A 23,424-nucleotide genomic window follows, 5' to 3' on the forward strand; every position below is an offset into this window, starting at 1 on the left:
GCGACCCCGTTGTCTATTCGTCCCTCTCCACATCTCCCTCCTGGCACTTATCCTTGCAAGCAGAACAAGTGTTACACCCCCTCTCTCACTACTATTCAGGGCCCCAAACAGTCCTTCCAGGTGAGCCAACACTTCACCTGTGAGTCTGTTAGGGTCATATACTGTGTCTGGTGCTCTCAGTGTGGCCTCCTGTATATCAGTGAGACCCCACGTAGATTGGGAGACTATTTTTTCAAAGCATCTACATTCCATCTGCCAGAAAAACAGGATCTCCCAGTAGCCACCCATTTTAATTCCACTTCCCATTCCCATTTTGATGTGTCTATCCATGCCCTCCCTCTACTGTTGCGATGAAGCCACACTCAGATTGGAGGAACACCACCTTATATTCCGTCTGGGTAGCCTCCAATCTGATGAACATTAATTTCTCAAATTTCTGCAAATGGCTCTGTCTCTAACCCCTCAACCATTCCCCATCCCCTTTTCCCTCTCTCACCTTATCTAATTGCCTCCTTCTGGTGCTCCTCCCCCTTTTCTTTCTTCCATGGCCTTCTGTCCTCTCCTATCGGACACCCAACACCCACTTCTCCAGCCCTGTATCTCTTTCACCAATCAACTTCCCAGCTCTTTACTTCACCCCTCCCTCTTACAGGGTCACATATCACCTTGTGTTTCTCCCTCCACCCACCCCCACCCCCCACCTTTCAACTCTGCTCTTCATTGTTTTCTCTCCAGTCCTGCCTTCGGGTCTCGGCCCAAAACATTGACTGTGTTCTTTTCCATAGATGCTGCCTGACCTGCTGATTTCCTCCATCATTTTGTGTGTGTTGCTTGGATTTCCGGCATCTGCAGATTTTCTCTTGTTTGTTACAAAACTCGATGATTTTCTCTATCTTGAATCTTTATAAAAATGGATAAACTTAAAACTTTTGATACTTTTAATCAGCTCTTAAAAGTTAAATACAAAAAAAAGCTGTTTCTACTTATTTTGCAATATGGTATTGAAACTTGAAGAACAAAGCAGCATCTTCAGATTTAGTTTATTGTCATTTAGAAACCACAAATGCAATGCAGTTAAAAAATGAGACAACGTTCCTCCAGAATGATATCATAAAAGCAAATGACAAAACAGACTACACCAGAAAATCCACATAACGTTTGGCAATCCCCAATCCAGAGTCCGGAGAGGCTGCTGCGTATTAATATCGCACTACCGTCTTAGCGTGTTTCCCGGAAAGGAGCTCCAAACCCACCAAACAAACAAGACCAAAAACTAAAGCTATAAGACCTGCACAAAACCACATAGTTACAACAATGTAAACAATAGCATAATTGATAAAAAAACAGACCACGGGCACAGTAAAAATAGTCCAAAGATGTTAAAGGACTATAAGTTCAAAAGAAATCACCACACAGTTTCCACAAGTCCCCAGGGTCCCAACAGACTCGCCATCTCACGCCAGCGGCAGAAGGGAATACCCTCGCTATGGATTTCACGGCGCCGCCTGACTCAGCCTTGCAGACACAGCACACAATGAAAGCTCCGTCGAACCCAGCCTCGCAGACGCAGCACACACCAAAAGCGACCTGACCGCAGCGGAATTCTAGTCCGTCGAACCTCCGAGCCGACGACCATCCCCTCTGGCACAGCTTCTCCGAGCACCATCCTCTGTCAAGCGTATTAACACGCCCCCGCCAACGGCCATCGGCAACGCGACCCCGAGGACTGGGGGCCTGTTCTTCCCAGCAGAGTCCCAAACCTCACAGCAGCAACAAAGAAGGTCTTCCTGGAGATTTCCCGATGTTTCTCCATGCTCCCACGTCCGTTTTCAATCGATTATGATTGCGCACGACACTCCACTTCACAAATAACAGATAATCAGCTCCGGAGTGGCCGCTGCAATCTGCGTCACGCCGCCATCTTGGAAAATGCTCCTTACACAATCTTATACAACACATTCATTTTCTCAAGTCAATCATCCAATTAATTAATCATAAATTAAAAGGTACATGTTTCTCTTAGTCTATACAGTCAAGAAACCAACACTCAAGTTCTTCTTTCCTAAAGCAGTATCTGAACAAGATACTGCATCCCCAGGGAAGCAATGTTCCTGTACTCATCTGATTCTTCAAACCTATTCCTGAGAATTCCAGATCTCTGGCAAGTAGCCAGAACCTGCCCGCCTTTCTAAATTACTAGACACCCAAATAATGTCTTAGAATCATAATACAACAGAACAATGAGGAAATGAAAAGATGATTGAAAGAAATCTTGCTGTCAATTCTAAACAGAATGTATAACACAGCCTTGAACTAAGCCCTCAACACCCGCCACATATACACTAATGGCACATGGCAGTCATTTATAGCCTTGCAGCCAACAATTCTGAACAGTGACATTGTATTATTTATGCAGTGTCAGCAAGTGTTTAATGGCTTTGTACTTATAAAGTGCCTTTCCAATCTCTAAACATCCCAAAGAACTTTACAGTCAATAAAGTACTTTTCACTGAGCTTTCACCATCACTTGCTTAGTAATTAAATGCATATTTGGTGTACATTTAAATGTAAAGATGCTAAAAGAAAAATCCATAGGCTGGGCAACGTTTTCTCATTTACAATGCAGAAGTGTCATTTTCCAATATGGCTATCCTTAGTCTATAGTAGCCCTTTGGAACAGTCTATAATATCAAAGGTCAAAGTACATTTATTATCAATTTTCTTGCAGGCATTCACAGTAGAAACTAAGAAAGAGTAAGAATTAATGACAATACAACAAAGATAGACAAACAACTGATCTGCAAAAGACAACAAACTGTGCTAATACTAGATAGACAGATAGATAATATTGAGAACCTGGGTTGTAAAGTTATTGTAAGCGAGTCCATAGGTTGTGTAATCAGTTCACTATTGAGGTGAGTGAAGTTATCCACGCTGGTTCAGGAGCCTGAAGGTTGAAGGATAATAACTGACCCTGAACCTAGGCTCCTGTACTCCTTGGCAGCAGCAAGATGAGAGCATACCCTGGATGGTGCAGGCCCTTGATGATGGATGCTGTTTGCAGATGCGCTTAATGGTGTAAAGGACTTTTCCTATGATGGACTAGGCTGCACCCACTTCTTTTTGTTGGTTTTTCTGGTCATGGGCTTTGGTATCCTTACAATTGAGAGATGAAAGATTTTCATCCTGTATTTCTGAGTAACCCACATGCCAGACACAGATGCAAGATATGGCATTTGACAGGGAGCACAGTCATAAAACAGAGGGATTATTTTAGCAGTTCTGAGATGCTGCTGCTATGCCCTTCATAAACTCAGAACTGGAAATTGTACTAGTTATCCATGTATCTGGAACCCACTAAGCAAATGGGATGTGGAAGAAAAATCAACCAATATATGATTTAATACGCTGGAAATATATTCTAAAAAAGGGAAAATTAACAGTTATGGGAATGTTCCCTCTAATTACCGTATTTTAAAGCTGAGCAGGAAATGTTTACATGGCCTGAAAACTGGTCATAATTTAACAAAACATTATGTAGAAGAAAATTACTGCTGTGCAGCAACAAAGGCTATGCATATCGGAACAATTTAGTTAGTGCATGGCCGCACACCCATGCAGTTTAGAGGAAACAGTGATTTTGGGAAAGAACAAGAAGTGGAATAATTGAATAATTCAGAAAATTAATGCAGACCCCTTCTGTGCTCCATGATTCTATGTCCCTCTAGATTGGGAACAAGCTTGAAGAAAGGTGAAGCAAACAACCAAGATTAATTGTGATAGAAAAAAAATGAAAGACAGGTAACAGAAATGGTGACTTTGGAATATATATAATAACAAATGGTTAAATAATTACCAGCATCAGTGCGGGGGTTGAGCCACGAACTGGCCAGATCCATAATGACCTATCTTCCGATGCTGTTAAAAGCCATTTATTATTTTGTGTCCAATCCAAGCAGTTCACTGCCCCATCATGGCCTTAAGTAAAGCACAGAATATAGAATATGTTATCATACTATAAGAAAACACCTACGCTTAAATTCTGGAGTGAATTCTAGAGACATAGGAAAACAAAAAAGGCCACTTTATAAAATATCACTATGCATAATCTGATTGTCCTTGACACTTATCAATGACTGTGTTAATTGCTTTGTAATGAGGACCACACCAAAAATATAATTACCTCCAGTACAGTCCAGTAGAGATGCTTAATTTTTGAATACATTTAAGTCAATCAACCTGATCTAGAAAATATCTGACCTAAAGTAACTAGTTTTTAAGGAAATTTTTCAAGATGATATCTATAATATGTGAATGCGAATCCTAACAACATATTAAGTTTATCATTCAGAGTTGCGTGCAAGCTTTTACTCAAATCGTTTACTAAACTAGCAAGATAAATGAACTACAAGTATAACCACTATTGTGTTTTTGGGGAAAGAAAACCAAAACAGTACAAAAATAACTAAATGAGTTATTTTTAAGCAGATCTATACTAACTTGTTTATACTTATGTTTTCAGAAAGTTTAAATGATCTTAATAGCTACAGTAGATTATTTCAAATCTACATCAGTAAAATAATTTGTTTTTAAAACAAGCATTTGAGTGCCAATTCAGGTCTGTGCTGCCCTCTTGTGTACAACATAATTAACAAAATAGAATTAGACAGTGATTGTTTCACATCAATCCCAATCTGAGTCCACCATCATATATTCTCCAGTATAATCTGGAAACCCAGTCATAAATTGTTTTCCCATACCATCATTAAAAGTGGATATACCACCATAAGACATACAACGTGAGAGAGGTGCTGTCTCTTCTTGACCCAAAATGTCACCTCTGTACTCCTCTCCGTGGATGCTGTCGGATCTGTTGAGTTCTTCCAGCATTGTGTGTGTTACTCTAGATTTCCAGCATCTGCAGAATATCTTGTGTCTGTTTGCTCTTTGTTTAAAATTTGTTTGTAAAATCTCAGTGCTGGTGCAGGGTTGAACTCATGGGCTTTTCCCTTCAGTACTGTATGATATTTAGGAAATCCAGCAATGATGGTAACATTGTGATAATCTAAACTAGAAGATAATTGGTTTGCAGGATATTAGTATCCCTATCCTTAGTCATAGATATTATGGGACTTATGGGACTCACTGAGTTGCACTTGGGCATCATGTAGAGAATATGGGCTACTTGCAAAATTTGGCAACCGTGCCAATCAACCAACACCTTTATTGTGGACACTTTCTGCTCTCATGAGTGTCATTTCAAATCCACCTATTCAGTATATAAAACTACAATGGTTAAATTTGCTTTCTGCATAATCACATTAAAAGTAATAATTAAGAAAGAAATTAGAGAGAAGTAAGAATCTGATTTTGTCATGAAATGTTACATCATTGATGCATGCTTCCAAACAGCTTCTCAGGAACATTTTGTTAATATTTAAATTTTAAGTGTTATGATCCGCTTGCAGTATTTCATAAATAGAGATCCATCAAATGACTTTGTAACAAAGCTCTTTCACCACCTTTTGATATTGAGACCCAGTCTTTCTAATGGGCATTAAGTTGCTTATGTAATATTGATCTAGGTTGCTAGGCTTAAAATTGCCTGAAATACTCACGACCAGAAAGAAACATTCTTTCAGTCAATAAACTGTTCTGACAATGTTGATGCAAGGTAGGAAATTGAGAAATAGTTTTCAAATCAAGCTTTCCATTAAAAATACTGACAGTAGGATTTCTACCTCCCCCAAATCAAATATCCGGACTGATGAAGAGAATTCATAATGGAATGTAAAAACTTAGCAATTTAGCTAATAAAATGGCAGAGAGACAGGAATGATAAAGGAAGAAAAACAAAGCTCACACACGAGATTCTGCAGATGCTGGAAATACAGAAGAACACATACAAAATGCTGGAGGAACTCAGTATTTATGGAAAGGAATAAAGAGTTAAAGTTTTGGGCTGAGACCTTCATCAGGACTGGAAAGGAAGAGGGAAGGCAGAAGAAGGTGGGGGAGGGGAAGGATACAAGCAAGAACATGATAGGTGAAGTCAGATGAGGGGGAAGGTAGGTGGGTGGGGGAGGGTTATCAAGAAGCTGGGAGGTGATGGGTAGAAAAGGTAAAGGGCTGCTGAAGGAATCTCAGAGGAGAGGAAAGTGGACCATGGGTGAAAGGAAAGCAGGAAGGGCAATGGAGAGAGGTGATGGGCAGGTGAGAACAGAAGAGGTAAGAGAGGAGCCAAAATGGGGAATGGAAGAAAAGAGAAGGGGAAAGAAATAAATGGAAGATAAAGAAATCGATGTTCATGGTGTTAAGTTGGATTCAACTCAGATGAAATATGAGATGTTGGTCCTCCAACCTGAGAGTGGCTCACTGTGGCAGCAGAGGAGGCCATGGACCAACATGTCACAAAGAGAATGAGGATCCGAATCAAAATGGCTGGGCACTGAAAAATCCAAAGCACAAAATACTCTGCAGATGCTGGGGTCAAAGCAACATGCACAACACGCTGGAGGAACTCAGCAGGTCGGGCGGCATCCATGGAAGCCAACAGTCAACGTTTCAGGCCGAAACCCTTCGTCAGGACTGAAGAGGGAGGGGGGCAGGGGCCCTATAAAGAAGGTGGGAAGGAGAAGATTGGTAGGTGCCAGGTGAAAAACCAGTAAGGGGAAAGATCAAGGGGTGGGGGAGGGGAAACAGGGAGGGGATAGGCAGGAAAGGTGAAGAAGGAATGTAAGAGGAAAGCATTATGGGTAGTGGAAGGAGGCTGAACCATGAGAGAGGTGATAGGCAGCTGGAGGAGGAGGCAGAGTGAAACTGGGATGGGGTAAAGGAGAGGGAAGGAATTACCAGAAGTTGGAGAATTCAATGTTCATGCCAAGGGGCTGGAGACTTCCCAGACGGTATATGAGGTGTTGCTCCTCCAACCTGAGTTTGGCCTCATCATGGCAGTGGAGGAGGCCATGTATGGACATATCCGAATGGGAATGTGAAGCAAAGTTGAAGTGGGTGGCAACTGAGAGATCCTGTCTGGTGTGGCGGACAGAGCGGAGATGATCGACAAAGCGGTCCCCCAATCTGCATCAGGTCTCCCTAATGTAGAGGAGGCCACACCGGGAGCACCGGATGCAATAGATGACCCCAACAGACTCACAAGGGAAGTGTTGCCTCACCTGGAAGGAGTGTTTGGGGCCCTGAATGGTGGTAAGAGAGGAGGTGTAGGGACAGGTGTAGCACTTACACTTGCAATAGGTGCCAAGTGGGAGATCCGTGGAGAGGGACGTGTGGACAAGGGAGTTGTGGAGGGAATGATCCCTGCGGAAAGCAGAGAGGGGTAGAGAAGGAAAGATGTGCTTAGTGGTGGGGTCCTGTTGAAGGTGGCAGAAGGGGCCTATCACCTATCACCTCCCTCAGGGTTCCACCTCATTGTGCTTTCTGACCCATTGTGCTTTCCCCTTACATTCCTTCTTCACCTTTCCTGTCTATCCCTCCCTGTTCCCCCCCCTCCCACCCCTTGATCTTTCCCCTTACTGGTTTTTCACCTGGCTCCTACCAGCCTTCACCTTCCCACCCTCCCCCCACCTTTTTTATAGGGCCCCTGCCCCCTCCCTCTTCAGTCCTGATGAAGGGTCTCGGCATGTTGACTGTTGGTTTCCACGGATGCTGCCTGTGGTGAACTACATATACCTGTCTGGACACGCCCCCTGCTGACCGCTCCTGTGGCTCCTCCCACAGACCCCTGTATAAAGGCGACTGAGGTCTGAGCCCGGCCTCTCTGTCTCCAGGATGTAGTATGGTGGTCAACCACTGCTTGTTCCTTCTTCCAGTCAATAAAAGCCGATACCTCGCCTTACGTCTCAGAGAGAGTCATTGATGGTGCATCACTGCCCGACCTGCTGAGTTCCTCCAGTGTGTTTTGTGTGTTACACTGAAAAATCCTGCTTGTTGCAGACAGAGCAAAGGTGCTTGACAAAGTGGTTCCCTGTCTATGTTGGGCCTCACCAATGTAGAGTCCATCACACCGGGAGCACCGGATCCTGTAGATGACCCCGACAGACTCGCAGGTGAAGGGTTGCTTCACCTGGAAGGACAGTTTGGGAGGTGAGGGAGGTGAATGGGCAGGTGTAGCACTTCTTCCATTTGAAAACAAATCTCAAGTACTTTGGGAAACTTTGCAATGTTCAATAGTGTTCTCAATGGATACAAATTCTCAACAATATCCAACAGCTTTCAGTTTGAACACAGATTACAGGTTTTGTACTGGAAATTAAATTTGACACCACAATGAGATACTTCAGTTCTGTCACACTGAGAATTTGCCAAAAGTATAGCAACATTCAAATACTTAAACCAGTTGCCTGATGCCCCAACCTCTGCAAGTTCAGCAGAGGCATTACTCCTGAAATTTCTACTCAAATGGCAAAGGGAGGAATCAGGATCAAACTTGCGACTGTCATAAGACACATGAGCAGAATTAGGCCATTCAGCCCACCGAATTTACTCTGTCATTTCATCGTGGCTGATCCCAGATTCTAGTCAACCCCATACACCTGCCTTCTCACCATAACCTTTGATGTTCTGACCAATCAGTAAACTATCAATTTTCGCTTTAAATATACTCAGTCTTAGCCTCCACAGCTGTCTGTGGCAAGGCATTCCACAGATTCACAGCTCTCTAGCTAAAAAAAATCATCCTTGCCTCTGTTCTAAAGGATCGTCCCTCAATTTTGAGGCCATGCCCTCTAGTTCTGGACCATAGGAAATATCCTCTCCACATCCACTTTATCTAGTGCTTTAAACATTTGGTTAGTTTCAATGAGATCCCCCAGCATTCTTCTAAATTCCAGTTAGTACAGACACAAAGCTGCCAAACTCTCCTCATATGTTAACCATTTTATTCCCAGAATCATCCTCATGAACTTCCTCTGGACTCTCTCCAATGACGGCACATCTTTTCTGTGATATGGGGTCCAAAACCATTGACAATACTCCAAATGTAGACTGCCTAGTGTCTTATAAAGCCTCAGCATTATCTCCTTGTTTTTATACTCTATTCCCCTTGAAATGAATGCCAACATTGCATTTGCCTTCTTTACCATAGACTTGACCTGAAAATTAACTTTCTGGGAATCTTGCACAAGGACTCCCAAGTCCCTCAGCACCTCTGATATTTGAATTTTCACATTTAGCAGTAGTCTGCACTATCGTTCCTTTTACTAAAATACATTATCTAACATTTCTCAACACTGTATTCCATCTGCCACTTTTCGCCGGATGGTGAAATTCTTCCAATTTATCTAAGTGCTTCTGCAATCATATTGTTTCCTCAGCAATACCTACCCCTCCACCTATCTTCATATCATTCACAAACTTAACCACAAAGCCATCAATTCCATTACCTAAATCATTGACAAACAATGTGAAAAGAAGCAGTCCCAATACTGATCCCTGAGGATCTGGCAGCCAACCAGAAAAGGCCTCCCTTATTCCCATTCACTGCCTCCTGCCTGTCAGCCATTCCTCTATCCATGTCAGTAACTTTCTTGTAATGCCATAGGATTTTATCTTGTTAAGCAGCCACATGTGTGGCACCTTATCAAATGCCTTCTGAAAATCCAAGTAAATGGCATCCACTGCCTCTCCTTTGCCCAGCCTGCTTGTTACTTCCTTGAAGAACTCTAACGGATTTGTCAGGCAAGATTTCCTTTTACAGAAATCATGTTGACTTTGACTTGCTTTATCATTAGTCTTCATGTACCCCAAAACCTCATCCTTAATAATAAACTCCAACACTTAACCAACCACTGAGGTTAGACCAACTGGCCGATAGTTTCCTTTATTTTGCCTACCTCGCTTCTTAAAGAGTGGAGTGACATTTGCAATATTCCAGTCCTCTAGAACCATGCCAGAATCAAATAATTTTTGAAAAATCATAACCAATGCATCAGTTAGCTCTTCAGCAATCTCCTTCAGAACTTTGATATGCAGTTCATCTGCTCCTTGACACTCACAGACCTCTGGCACATTGTTAAGGTCTTCCACAGTGAAGATTGATACAAAGTACTTATCAAGTTCATCCACTATTTCTTTGTCCCCCATTACTACCTCACCAGCATCATTTTCCAGTAGTCGACTATCAACTCTCACCTCCCTTTTACTCCTTATATAACTGAAAAAACTTTTGGTATCCTGCTTTATATTATCCTCATATTTCATCTTTTCCCTTCTCATGAATTTTTTTAGTTGCCTTTTGTTGGTTTTTAAAACTTCCCGATCATCCACCTTCCCACTCATTTTTGCAACATTATATGCCCTTTCCCTGGCTTTTATGCAGTCCCTTGTCAGTCATGGTTGCCTAGCCCTGCCACTTGAGAACTTCTTCTATGGGACGTATCTATCCTGCACCTTGTGAACTATTCACAGAAACTTCGGCTATCTCTGCTCTGCCGTCATCCCCGCCAGTATCCTCCTCCAATCCACTTGAGCAAGATCCGCTTTCATGCTTCTGTAAATCCCTTTATTCCATTGCGATACTGATACATCTGACTTATACTTCTTCTCAAATTGCAGTATGAATTCAATCATGTTATGATCACTGTCTCCTAAGAGCTCCTTTACCCTAAGCTGCCTAATAATATCTGGACTATTAAACAACCCCCAATCTAAGCTAGCCTTTCCCCAAGTAGACTTGAGCACAAGTTGCTCTAAAAAGCCATCTCGTAGGCATTTAACAAATTGCCTCTCTTGTGATCCAAAACCAACCTGATCTTTCCAATCCTCTTGCACATTGAAGTCATCTAAATAACTACACACTATATTGCCTGGGACCCATCAGGTCTTGGTCCCATCCAGTTTAAGTGGGTCAAACTGATGCTACATGATTATGAAGTGCTGCACTTCATATTGGTGTTCATGTGCTGGAAAATCCAATCGTCACATGCAAAAGTATGACTGTGTGTAAAACAGGTGTCAACTAGAGTGCGGGTATATTCTGGCAAGCTTTATGAAGCTTCAAAATGTTTACTCACATTTCATTGGCAGAATTATAGACAAGTAAATTTAATGTCTCTGTATATTTTTTTTAAATCTTAATCTATTCATTGTTGTTACCTGTAAAAACAGCTGGGGATCCACTTAGTGAAGCATTATAAACTAGCATGGATTTGTCAGCCAATCCCACAGCCAGTAACTTTCCATCCCCTGAAAATGAGAGCAATTAGAAGCAAAATAAGTTTCAATACTTGATATAAGTTCTCACAAGTGTCCATTATAATCATGGTATTATTATATACATTTTTATTTTCATTCACAAGCATAAAATGCGAATGAGAATTTTTTTAAAACATATAATTAAAAGATGACTATTAAAAGATTATAAGTACCTCAAAGAGAGAAATCAGGAGGATCTGGTATGTAATGTTAAGAAAAATGACAAGACATTCTACAGCTATATTAATAGGGTAACCAGGGAAATGATAGGCCCCCTTAGAGATCAGCAGGGCTTCCTACTATTCAAGCTGCAGGAAATGAGTGAAATTTTTAATGAATATTTCCCCTCCGTGTTTATAATGAGAAAATCACAGGCGTTCAAAAGATCAGGGAAACAAGTAGGGATGTTTTGGAGGAGATTCACATCTTCCTGGAGCTTTTACAGCATTAAAGGCATGAAGGTGGATAAAGCCACAAGGTCCGACCAAGGTCATTCTTCGACTTTGTGGAAGACTAGAGAGGAAAATACAGAGGGTGACAGGTTAACCAGTGTTCCGTTCACTATTCCATGAGGTTTGCTCACTTCAGCACTGAATTGACACTACAGCTGTGGCCTGCAACCATTGGCATTTGTCTCTGTGCTGAACTGGCTCCATGGCTGTGGCCTGCAGCCATCAGGCTCCTGGAGTGGCTTCATTTGCTTCAGAGCCGACTGACTCCGTGGCTGTGGCCTGCAACCATCAGCACTCACCTCAGCACTGAACTGGCTCCGTGGCTGTGGACTCACTTCTGGTGACTCTACAGTTAACGTTCTGTGTGTTGTTTGTTTACTTTTTATTGTTTGCACAATTTGATTTTTTTTCTCCAGACACTGGATAATTGACAGTTTTTGTTGTGTGGGTTTATTTGTGTTTCTTTATTTTGTGGCTGCCTATAAGACGACAAATCTCAATATACGTACTTTGAATGTCCACACGTTGACACTGAAGATCGGAGCCCAAAGGTTGATTGGCAGTCCAAAAGTCAAGACCCGAATGACTGAAGCCTGGGCACTGGACTCCCGGAGGCCTGGGGTTGGAGGATTGTACATGTGCATGGGATGGTGGGTGGGAGGGAAACATCTCATTCTACTGTTGTTTTGGTGCTTGCGTGCTCTGCCGAGCATTGTGGGTGTACTATAGTACTGCCACAATGTGTGCCCCAAGGCTCATCCGTAGATGTTGGATGTTAAAGCAAATAACACATTTCATAGTGTTTCCATGTGCATGTGATAAATCTGAAGCAATGAAAAGAAATTATTTGCATGAAAATTCTTGACTTGAACATTGCATCCCAGTCAATGTGGACATAGTCAACCGAATGACTTCTGTGCTGCACAGCTTTATGATAGTAGTAAACTGACTGCTCTTTAGATGCAATATAAACATCAGGATAAATATTATTAACATAGTAAAAAAAAAAGGTAATTAGCTAGCAATAGGCATAGAGATCTTAGGTCCCACACCACCAGGTTCAGGAACAGCTATCACCCTACAACCATCAAGCTCCTGAACCAGCATGGATAACTTCACTCACACTATGAACTAATTCGACAGTCTGCAGCCAAGAGAAAATATGCAGATGCTAGAAATCAAAGTAATACACACAAAATGCTGGAGGAACTCAGCAGGCCAGGCAGAAACTATGAAAAAGAGTAAACAATTGATGTTTTGAGCTAAAAGTCAATTTACTCTTTTCTATAGGTGCTCCCTGGTCTGCTGAGGTCCTCCAGCATTTTGTGTGCATCTACAATCTACAGACACACTTTTAAGGACTCTTTACAACTCTTGTCCTCAATATTATTTTCAATAACCATTGGTTGGTTATCAGTCTTTATATGCTTACGTAGAGCTTTCAGAAAATTCAATTGCATTTCTTTTTTGATGTGAATGCCTGGGAGAAAAGGAACCTAAAGGTAGCATATGGTAACATATACAATAAATGCTTTAATAATAAATTTACTTTGAATTGAATTTGAATTTACAGTAAATTATGTGACATACTCTTCACAAATTAATGTGCATGAAAAAATAGCTTTAATATAAAGATTACAAGGAAAGGACTGTGCATCTACATGTGAAACTTTTCATTTGTAAGTAACATACCATTACCTACTGTGTTCCATTCTGATCGCCTCATTATAGGAAGGATGTAGAAGTTTTAGAGAGGGTGCAGAAGAGATTTACCAAGATGCTGGCCTGGATTAGGGAGCATGTCATATGATGGAAGATTGAGCAAGCTGTGCCTTTTCTCTTTGGGGAGGGGGGGGGAGAGGTGAGATATTTTATTGATCCCCAAGGAAATTACAGTGTCATTGTAGCATTACAAGTGCACAGACATATAAATATTAAAAGAAAATAAGTTACCTCAAACAGTCTATCGGGGGGGGGGGGGGTGTCATCACTTCCCTGGCTATAGGTTGACTCATTACAAAGCCTAAAGGCCAAGGGTAAGAATGACCTCATAGCACTCTTTGGAGCAGAGCAATTGTTTATGTTTATTACTAAAAGTGCTCCTCTGTTCAGCCAAGGGGACCCTTCCCTCTGCCTTACCAAGGAGAAAGAGAACCTGTGGTTTCTCGAACTTCAGATGAAATGCGAAGCTTTTGGGGTAACTTTGGTCTGTGTCTTTGCTATTGCTTAGCACAGGGTTGGGCTCTGTGACTGTACCCTTTGCACATTTTTTTTCTGGTGGGGGACGGGGGATCGTTGCTCACTGCCACTTATGCGTGGGAGGGGAGAGCTGGGGAGGACTTTGGGGTTCTCACATCTAACTGTCATTGAGGCACTTCTCTGTTTTGTGGATGTTTGCGAAGAAGACATTTCAGGATGTCTATTGTATACGTTTCTCTTACATTAAATTTGACCTTTGAACCTTTGAGAATTGCCAGGATTTTCCTTAGGGTCCTTTGTGTCCAGTTTAACTCCGATAACAAAACTAGCCTTTCTAATTAGCTTATAGAGCCTGTTGGTATCTGTGTTGATGTCATTGCCCGAGCACACCATCACATAGAAGAAGATTGTATTGGTGACAACAGACTGGTAGAATATGTGAAGGATCCTACAGATGCTGCCTGGCCTGCTGCATTCCACCAGAATTTTGTGTGTGTTGCTTGAATTTCCAGCATCTGCAGATTTCCTTGTGTTTGTGTTCATCTTCCCGTCCACCCTTTATACACCCAACTATTACTGAGGATAAAAGGATGAAAGACAACTTAATAGAGGTATATAAAATTATAAGAGCCATAGATATAGTGGACAGCCAGCACCTTTTCCCAGGGTGGCAATAGCAAATACCAGAGGGCATCCAATTAACATCAGTATTGGAAAGTTTCAGGGAGATGTCAGAAATGTTTTTTTTTAATTCTTTTTACATAGAGAGTGGTAGGTACCTAGAATCATCGCCAGAGGTGGTGATATAAGTTGATACATTAGGAACATTTAAGAGACTCTTAGATAGGCACATGAATAAAAGGCAAATAGAGTGTCATGGGCTGTGTAGGAGAGAAGGATTGGACTGATCATGGAATAGGCCAGCTCAACACTGTGGGCTGAAGAGCTGTTCTGAGCTGTACTCAGTATGCACTCATAGGATAAGAAAAAGCTTCAGAGGATTGCAGACTCAGCCAGCTCCATCATATGTACAACTCTCCCCACCGTCGAGGACATCTTCAAAAGGTGATGCCTCAAAAAGGTGACATCCATCGTTAAGGATCACCACCACCCAGGAAATGCCATTTTCTCATTGCTACCTTCAGGAGGAGCAGCAGAGCCTGAAGAAACACATGCAACGTTTTAGGAACAGTGACAGGAAGGCAACAGTAACTCAAATAACTACGCATCATAACATCAGTGTGCAGAAGAACATCTCTGAACACGCATGTCAAATCTTGAAGTAGATGGGCTACAGCAGCAAAAGACCACGAAGATACACATTGAATTTAGTTACCTTGGTATACAATGTTTACAAGACAAAGGAGCAAAAGTAGGCCCATTGAGTCTGCTCCACCACTCCACCAGGAGCTAAACTATTCTCCCATCTAGTTCCAGTTTCCGGCTTTTTTCCCCATATCCCTTGATACCCTGACTAATTAGATACCTATCAATCTCCTCCTGAAACACCCACAATGATCGGGCCTCCACAGCCGTGTGTGACAACAAATTCCATAAATCCATGACACTCTGGCTAAAAAAATTTCTCTTCATCTCTGTTTTAAATGGGTACCCTCTAATTCTAAGACTGTGGCCTCTTGTGTTGGACTCACCCACCAAGGGAAACAGCTCTTGGTCCACATCTACTCTGTCCAACCCTTTCAACATTCAAAATGTTTCTATGTGATCCCCTCTCATTCTTCTATATTCTAATGAATACAGTCCAAGAGCCAACAAATGTTCCTCAAGTGCTAACCCCTGCATTCCAAGAATCATCCTCGTCAATCTTCTCTGAACTCTCTCCAACATCAGTACATCCCTTTTAAGATTGGGGGCCCAAAACTGCACAGAGTATTCCAAATGATGTCTCACCACTGCACCATAGAGCCTCATCAACAACTCCTTACTCTTATACACTATTCCTCTTGAAATGAATGCCAATATAGCATTCGCTTTCCTTACTGCCGATCCAACCTGGTGGTTAACCTTTAGGGTATCCTGCACGAGGACCCCCCAAGTCCCTTTGCACTTCCGATTTTTGAATTTTCTTCCCATCTAAATAATAATCTGCCCGATCATTTCTTCTTCCAAAATGTACATCTGTAAATTTCTCAACATTGTATCTCATCTGTCATTTCTTTGCCCACTCTCCTAAACTGACCAAGTCTCTCTGCAATCTTTCCGTTTCTTCAACACTTCCTGCTCCTCCACCTATCCTGGTGTCATCCACAAACATATCCAGAAAACCATTTAATCCATAATCTAAATCATCGATATACATTGTAAAAAGAAGCGGCCCCAACACAACCCCTGCGGAACACCACTAGTAACTGGCAACCAACCAGAAAAGGATCCCCTTGCTCTCGGCCTATCAGCCAATGTTCCACCCATTCCAATATCTTTCCTGTAATTCCACTGGCTCTCATCTTATTAAGCAGCCTTTTATGCTGCACCTTATTGAAGGCCTTTTGAAAATCCAAATGCACAACATCCACAGTCTCTCCCTTGTCAATCTTATTTGCGATTACCTCAAAAAATTCTAATAGGTTGGTGAGACAGGATCTTCCCTTCATGAAACCATGATGGCTTGGGCCTATCTTGTCATGTACCACAATGTATTTCATAACCTCGTCCTTGAGGATCGACTCCAATAACTTTTCAACTACCGATGTCAGACTAATAGGTCTGTAATTTTCTTTTTGCTGCCTCCCTCCTTTCTTAAACAGAAGAACTACAATTGCAACCCTCTAGTTCTCCGGGATCATGCCAGAGTATATTGAATTCTGGAAGATCATTTCCAATGCCTCCACCATCTCCAAAGCCACCTCCTTCAGAACCCATGGGTGCACCTCATCCAGTCCGGGAGACTTATCTATCCTTAGTCCATTTAGCTTCCCAAGCACTTTCTCTCTAGTAATCTTGACTGTACCTAATTCTATTCCCTGAGACCTCTGGCTATCAGGTATGTTGCTAATGTCTTCCACTGTGAAGAATGATGCAAAATACTCATTTAGTTCTTCTGCCATCTCTTTGTTACCCATTATAATTTCACCAGCATCATTTTCAATTGGTCCTATATCTACCCATGTCACTCTTTTACTCTTCATATATTTAAAAAAAACTCTTAGTATCCTTTATGTTAATTGCCAACTTCCTTTCATAATTCATCTTTTCTTTCCTAATGATTTCCTTAGTTTCCTTCTGTAAGTTTTTAAAATTTGTCCAGTCCTCTTAAAAGTCGTCCAGTTCCGAAAGTGTTTTCTCAGTAGTCAAATGAGTGTTTTTGAATTGCTACTCAAGCATTATATCCATGTCAAGCTAGTGTCACTGGGCATCATGAAACAGTCAAGAAACCCCGGGAGCAGGAATGTAAAAATTTACTTGCATTTGCTTCACTTCAAGCAAAGGAATAATTTCAGCGCAACTTCTCCGTATACTAGCTCTGTTTATTTCACTTGCTGCTAAGGCTGACAGCTCCACAATATCCATGTTTTGGAGAAAAATGTGAGTAGGAACATTTTCCATGCTGAAAGTGACATCATCAGAGGAACACTGTTTCGTTCTGCTATATTCACGTATGGTTGAATGATAATTGAACTTAAACTTGATTTGATTTGAACTGAACAAATGCAAGGTAACCCATTGTTTTGGAAACGTCATACGAAACACATTGAATCTATTCTGGCTGGCAGAATCAATCTGCTCTCTCTCACACCTTGCTCATTTAACAGTATAAATATGGTACACAGCTTATTCCAATTTTCCACAGAGGTTTCCTGTATATTTCAGATGCAAGGAATTAGTAAATTATAAATGGCTGCATTGAAACACCTAGATGGAGTAAGGTGGTAGCGTGCTTTGTAGCAGCGGCCTCTCTGGGTCCAACAAATAGTGTCTTAGCTACGTATTCTGTTTTGCACCTTGGCCCCAGAGGAACAATGTTTCAGTTAGCTTGTGTCAATGTGTAGGGTTGAATGACAATTACACTTGAACTTGTAATTACTTTAGAAACATAAAGAGATTCTGCAGACACTGGAAGTCCAGAGCAACTCACACAAAATGCTGGAGGAACTCAGCAGGTCAGGCAGCATCTATGGAAATGAATAAACAGTCATGCTGTTGAAGGATCTTGGCCTGAAACATCAACTGTTCATTCATTTCCATAGATGCTGCCTAACCTGCTGAGTTCCTCCAGCATTTTGTGTGCTGCTTTGTAATTACTTTAATCTTGTTACAGTAGTCTTGTTCTTATTGACAGATTTCAATAGGTAAATTCTATTTCCGTGCTTTCCATTTCACTGTTTGAACACCAGCATCCAAACAAATTTATTTATTAATGAATAGATCATTTGATTTTAATTGCAGCAAAAACCTACAGATACTGGAAATCCAAAACAAAAACAAATTGCTCCAAATGTTCAAGTGGCCGAGCATAAGTTTGTTACTTTGCATCAAAAATCAGCTGTTTTTCCACTGGAAAGCTAATCGTTTCATGCGGATATGAAAGGCGTCGTTCAATTTGACGGCTCTTCTTCAGAGGCTTTCAACATCTGCAGCGGTGTGAAGCAGGGCTGTGTGCTTGCTCCCACCCTATTCGGCATCTTCTTCGCAGTCACGCTGAAACATGCGTTTGGAACTTCAACCGATGGAGTTTACCTTCATACCAGTTCGGACGGAAGGCTGTTCAATCTGTCCCGGCTGAGGGCAAAATCCAAGCTCCGTAAAGTACTCATCAGAGACATGCAAATATTAGACGCAGCGTTGGCGACACACTCTGAAGAGCAACAGCAGCAACTTATGGACAACCTCTCAAGAGCCTGCCAGGAATTCAGCCTAACCATTAGTCTGAAGAAGACCAACGTGATGGGCCAAGGCGCTGAACAACCCCCCATCATCAACATCAACAATTACGAGCTGGAGGTAGTCCACAAATTCATATACCTCGGCTCCACCATCACGGACAGCCTCTCCCTGGACTCCGAGATCAACAGGCGGATCGGACGAGCAGCCACCACATTCGCCAGGCTGATCAAGAGAGTCTGGGAGAACAGAAAGCTAATTACGAACACCAAAATTGCAGTCTACAAGGCATGCGTCCTCAGCACACTGCTCTACAGCAGCGAGACCTGGAGCCTCTACTCCAGGCAGGAGCGACGTCTCAACGCCTTCCACCTCCACAGCCTGAGACGCGTTCTGGGCATCAAATGGACCGAACGAGTCACCAACACCGAAGTCCTTACCCGCACCCAGTTACCCAGCCTCTTCACCCTTCTCCAACAACGCCACTTCCGCTGGCTGGGACAAGTACATCGCATGCCGGATGGGAGGATTCCGAAAGACTTACTGTACGGGGAACTGACCACCGGCAAGAGAGCACGAGAACATCCTCATCTTCGTTTCAAAGACGTCTGCAAAAGGGACATGAAGTCAATGGACCTGGACATCAAAAGATGGAAAGACGTCGCGAACGATCGCTCACGCTGGAGACGAGAACTACACAGAGGGCTGGAGTGAGGAGAAGAGAAACTGAGGCTTGCCGCCCAGGAAAAGCGCGCTCGCCAAAAAGACAACAACATGGCAACATTGGAGGAGAGCGTCTTCAAATGCAATCACTGCAACCGAGACTGTCACTCCCATGTGGGCCTGTACAGCCACAAGAGACGCTGTACCACCATCAGCAGCTGAATCAAAACTCTCCAGGCACAGATCCACGGTCTCCCGAGACCAACGGATGCCACACACTAATATTTGCAAACAGGCAGGTCTCGTGAAATTTAAAGATCTTTTTCATCGATGTTTTCATCTTTCCTTGCCATTTCAATGACCCCATCTAATTAAGCACTATTCATATGCAATTCATGTCAATGAGTGCTACTTATTGGTTTATGGAGCAGATCTGCTGGCTTCCATGTCCACATATCTATATTCTAGCAAGCACCACGATATAAACATCAAGGCAAGAACTTTGGAAGATTCTTCTCTCTTTGATGGGAGTCACTGAGGTTTCCAGTAGCACTGAGATTTATAATTAGCTAATTAAAAACATAGCTTGTCTGCAAGGCATGAAACAATTAAATCAGCAAGGGAGATCAAAACATTACACAAAAATGTTTTTATGCTACTTGCTTTGAAACACAACTCCCTCTCTGAGGCAGTTTTCTCTGGGGTTTGAAATGGATGCCTCTAATTACAGAACTGTCAAATCTTAAAATGCAACTTTTGAAGAACAATGAGTGAAGCAACAAGAGGACGTACATACTGTACTAAAAATCCAAAACAGCAACCCTAAGTGCAAATCAGTTCAGCAGACCTACCACATCAGGTCATGAATTGTCATGGACAATTAAACACTGAACAAGAAGAAGTGGACTCCTAAAATATTTCATCATCAATAGTGGGGCCCAACACGTGAGAAAAGCAAGTTCAAGAACAAAGCAATCACAGCCATGTTCAGCCATAAGTGCCAAAGAGTTGTTTTTTGACATCAAGAGGAGATTTGGTACATCACCGAAGACTCTAACAAATTTCTACAGATGTACTATGAAGCGCATTCTGATTAGTTGTATCACTGTCTAGTGTAGAGGCGCTAACGCACACTCAAAGAAAGTTCCAGATGGTTGTAAACTTAGCCAGCTCCATCAGGACACAGCCTCCGCAGCATCGAGGAAATTTTCAAAAGCGATGCCTCAAGAAGGTGGCATCCATCATTAAGGATTTACACCATCTAGCTCATTCCCTCCTTTCATTCCTGCCATCACAGAGAAGATACAGAAACCCAAGGACACACACTCAATATTTTAGGAGCAGCTTCTTCCCATCCACCATCAGATTTCTGAATGAACCATGAACTCAACATCTCACTTTCTGTGCTGCTTATTTTTTTTATATTTCTTATTGTAATTTATAGTAATCTTTTTATGTATTGCACACTACTGTTAACTCAAAACAGAAAATTTCACAACATGTTCACTGATAATAAACCTGACTTTGATCCTTGGTTTCCTTCTGAGATCCACCCACCACAGAAGCCAGTCTCCAGCCAATTCCATTCAGTCCTTTTAATATCCAGAAACACTTCAGGGCACTGTCTTAAAAAACAAGGCAATTCTAGAGACTCCAGACAAGTTGTTCCAATACAGGCACAGCACAGGCATTTATTCAACAATGTGGAAGCAAGACAATTCCAAGCTGTCTTTTTATCACCCAATCATTCTACTGCCAATCACCAAGAAAGTGATGGAAACTGTAATCAATGGTGCTTCCACAGAGCAGTTACTCACCAATAACCTTTTCATTGATGCACAGTTGGGTTTTGCCAAGAGCACTCAACTCCAGATATCATCACAGCCAGGCCCTACAGCCCACAATGTTGCGCTGACCACGTAACCTAGCCTAGAAGCTGCCTAGAATTTCCCTACTGCATAGCCCTCTATTTTTCTAAGCTCCATACATATCTAAGTGTCTCTTAAAAGACCCTATTGTATCCGCCTCTATCACCTTTGCTGGCAGTGCATTCCACGCACCCACCACTCTCTGTGTGAAAAACACAGACATCCTCTGACATCCTCCTTATATCTACTTCCAAGCACCTTAAAACTATGCTACCTCATGTTAGCCATTTCAGCCCTGGGAAAAAGCCTCTGACTATCCAAACAATCAATGCCTCTCATCATCGTATACACCACTATCAGGTCACCTCTCATCATCTGTCTCTCCAAGGAGAAAAGGCCAAGTTCACTCAACCTTCTCATAAGGCATGCTCTCCAATCCAGGCAACATCCTTGTAAAGTTCCTCTGCACTCTCTCTATAGTATCCACATCCTTCCTGTAGTGAGGTGACCAGAAATGAACACAGTACTCCAAGTGAGGTCTAACTAAGGTCATATATAGCTGTAACATTATTCACAGCTCTTGAACTCAATCCCATGGTGGATGAAGGTCAACACACCATACGCCTTCTTAACAACAATGTCAACCTGCACAGCAGCTTTGAGTGTCCTAAGGACAGAGACCTCAAGATCTCACTGATCCTCCATACTGCCAAGAATCTTACCATATTCTATCTTCAAATATGACCTACTGAAATGAACCACTTCACACTTATCTGGGTTGAACTCCATCTGCCACTGCTCATTCCAGCTCTGCATCCTATCAATGTCACACTATAACCTCTGACAACCCTCCAAGACTATCCACAACACCCCCAACTTTTGTATCATCAGCAAACTTACTAACCCACCCTTCTAATTCCTCGCCCAGGTCATTTATAAAAATCACAAAGAAGAGGGGTCCCAGAACAGATCCCTGCGGAACACCACTGGTCACCATCCTCTAAGCAGAATACGAACCATCTACAACCACCCTTTGCCTTCTGTTGGCAAGCCAATTCTGGATCCACAAAGCAAGGTCCCCTTGGATCCCATGCCTCCTTACTTTCTGAATGAGCCTCGCATGGGGAACCTCATCAAATTCCTTACTGAAATCCATATGCACTACCTTCAATATGTTTTGTTACATCCTCGAAGAATTCAATCCGGTTCATAAGGCACAGCCTGCCCTTGACAAAGCCATGCTGACTATCCGTAATCAGAATACGCCTCTCCAAATGCTCATAAATCCTGCCTCTCAGGATTTTCTCCAACAACTTGCCCACCACTGATGTAAGACTTGCTGATCTATAATTTCCTGGGTTATCTCTACTCCCTTTCTTGAACAAGGGAACAACATTTGCAACCTTCCAATCCTCTGGTACTTCTCCATCCTTAATACTTTCAAAAGATCCAACACATTACAGTACAAAATTGAATTTCAGATATATATTTTTATATATTTAAATATTTAAATAAATCCTGCAAAAAGTGGAAATAAAAAAGTAATGAGGTGATGTTCATGCATTCTATGTCCATTCAGAAATCAGATAGCAGAGGGGAATAAGATGTTCCTGAATCATTCCCAAATCATTGCGTGTGTGCCTTCAGGCTTCTGAATCTCCATCCTGATGGTAGCAATGAGAACAAGGCATGACATGAGTGATGGGGGTCCTGAATGATGGACGCCACCTTTTTGAGACATCGCTCCTTGAAGATATCCTGGATACTACAAAAGCTAGTACCCATGATGGAGATGACCAAGTTTACAACTCTCTGTAGCTTATTTCTCTCCTATGCAGTAAGCCTGCATCCCCCTTACCAGACAGTACATCTGTAGAAATTTGCGAGTAGTTTTGGTGACACACCAAATCTCCTCAAGTTCTTAATGAAATACAGGCAACGTCTGAATTGCTGAATCACCCTTTGCAGATGCATCGACATGTTGGGTCCGAGATACATTCTGAGAGATACTGATATCCAGGAACTTGAAGCTGCTCACTCTTTCCACTTCTGATCCCTCTGTGAAGACTAGTGTGTGTTCCCTCACCTTACCCCATCTGAAGTCCACAATTAGTTCTTTGGTCTTATTGACATTGAGCGCAAGATTGGCTTTCATCAGAACCAGGGAAAGTTAGAAATAAGTTGCAGAGAAA

At 42.2% G+C, this 23,424-nt stretch overlaps 1 protein-coding gene across 2 annotated transcripts in view; it reads right to left on the bottom strand.

Moving 5' to 3' along the window:
* The window catches only part of wdr27 (WD repeat domain 27), a 561,812-nt gene that overhangs the window by 479,593 nt on the left and 58,795 nt on the right, over positions 1-23,424 (bottom strand). For both annotated transcript variants that reach the window (XM_073051837.1, XM_073051836.1), the window contains exons 17-18: positions 11,113-11,202; positions 3,857-3,978 (exon numbers count right to left, since the gene is read on the bottom strand). In XM_073051837.1, the coding sequence (XP_072907938.1) occupies positions 3,857-3,978; positions 11,113-11,202 (212 nt within the window). The remainder of the gene's footprint in view (positions 1-3,856; positions 3,979-11,112; positions 11,203-23,424) is intronic.

The sequence above is a fragment of the Hemitrygon akajei genome, chromosome 7 (assembly GCF_048418815.1).
Source record: "Hemitrygon akajei chromosome 7, sHemAka1.3, whole genome shotgun sequence".
Classification (NCBI taxonomy): domain Eukaryota; kingdom Metazoa; phylum Chordata; class Chondrichthyes; order Myliobatiformes; family Dasyatidae; genus Hemitrygon; species Hemitrygon akajei.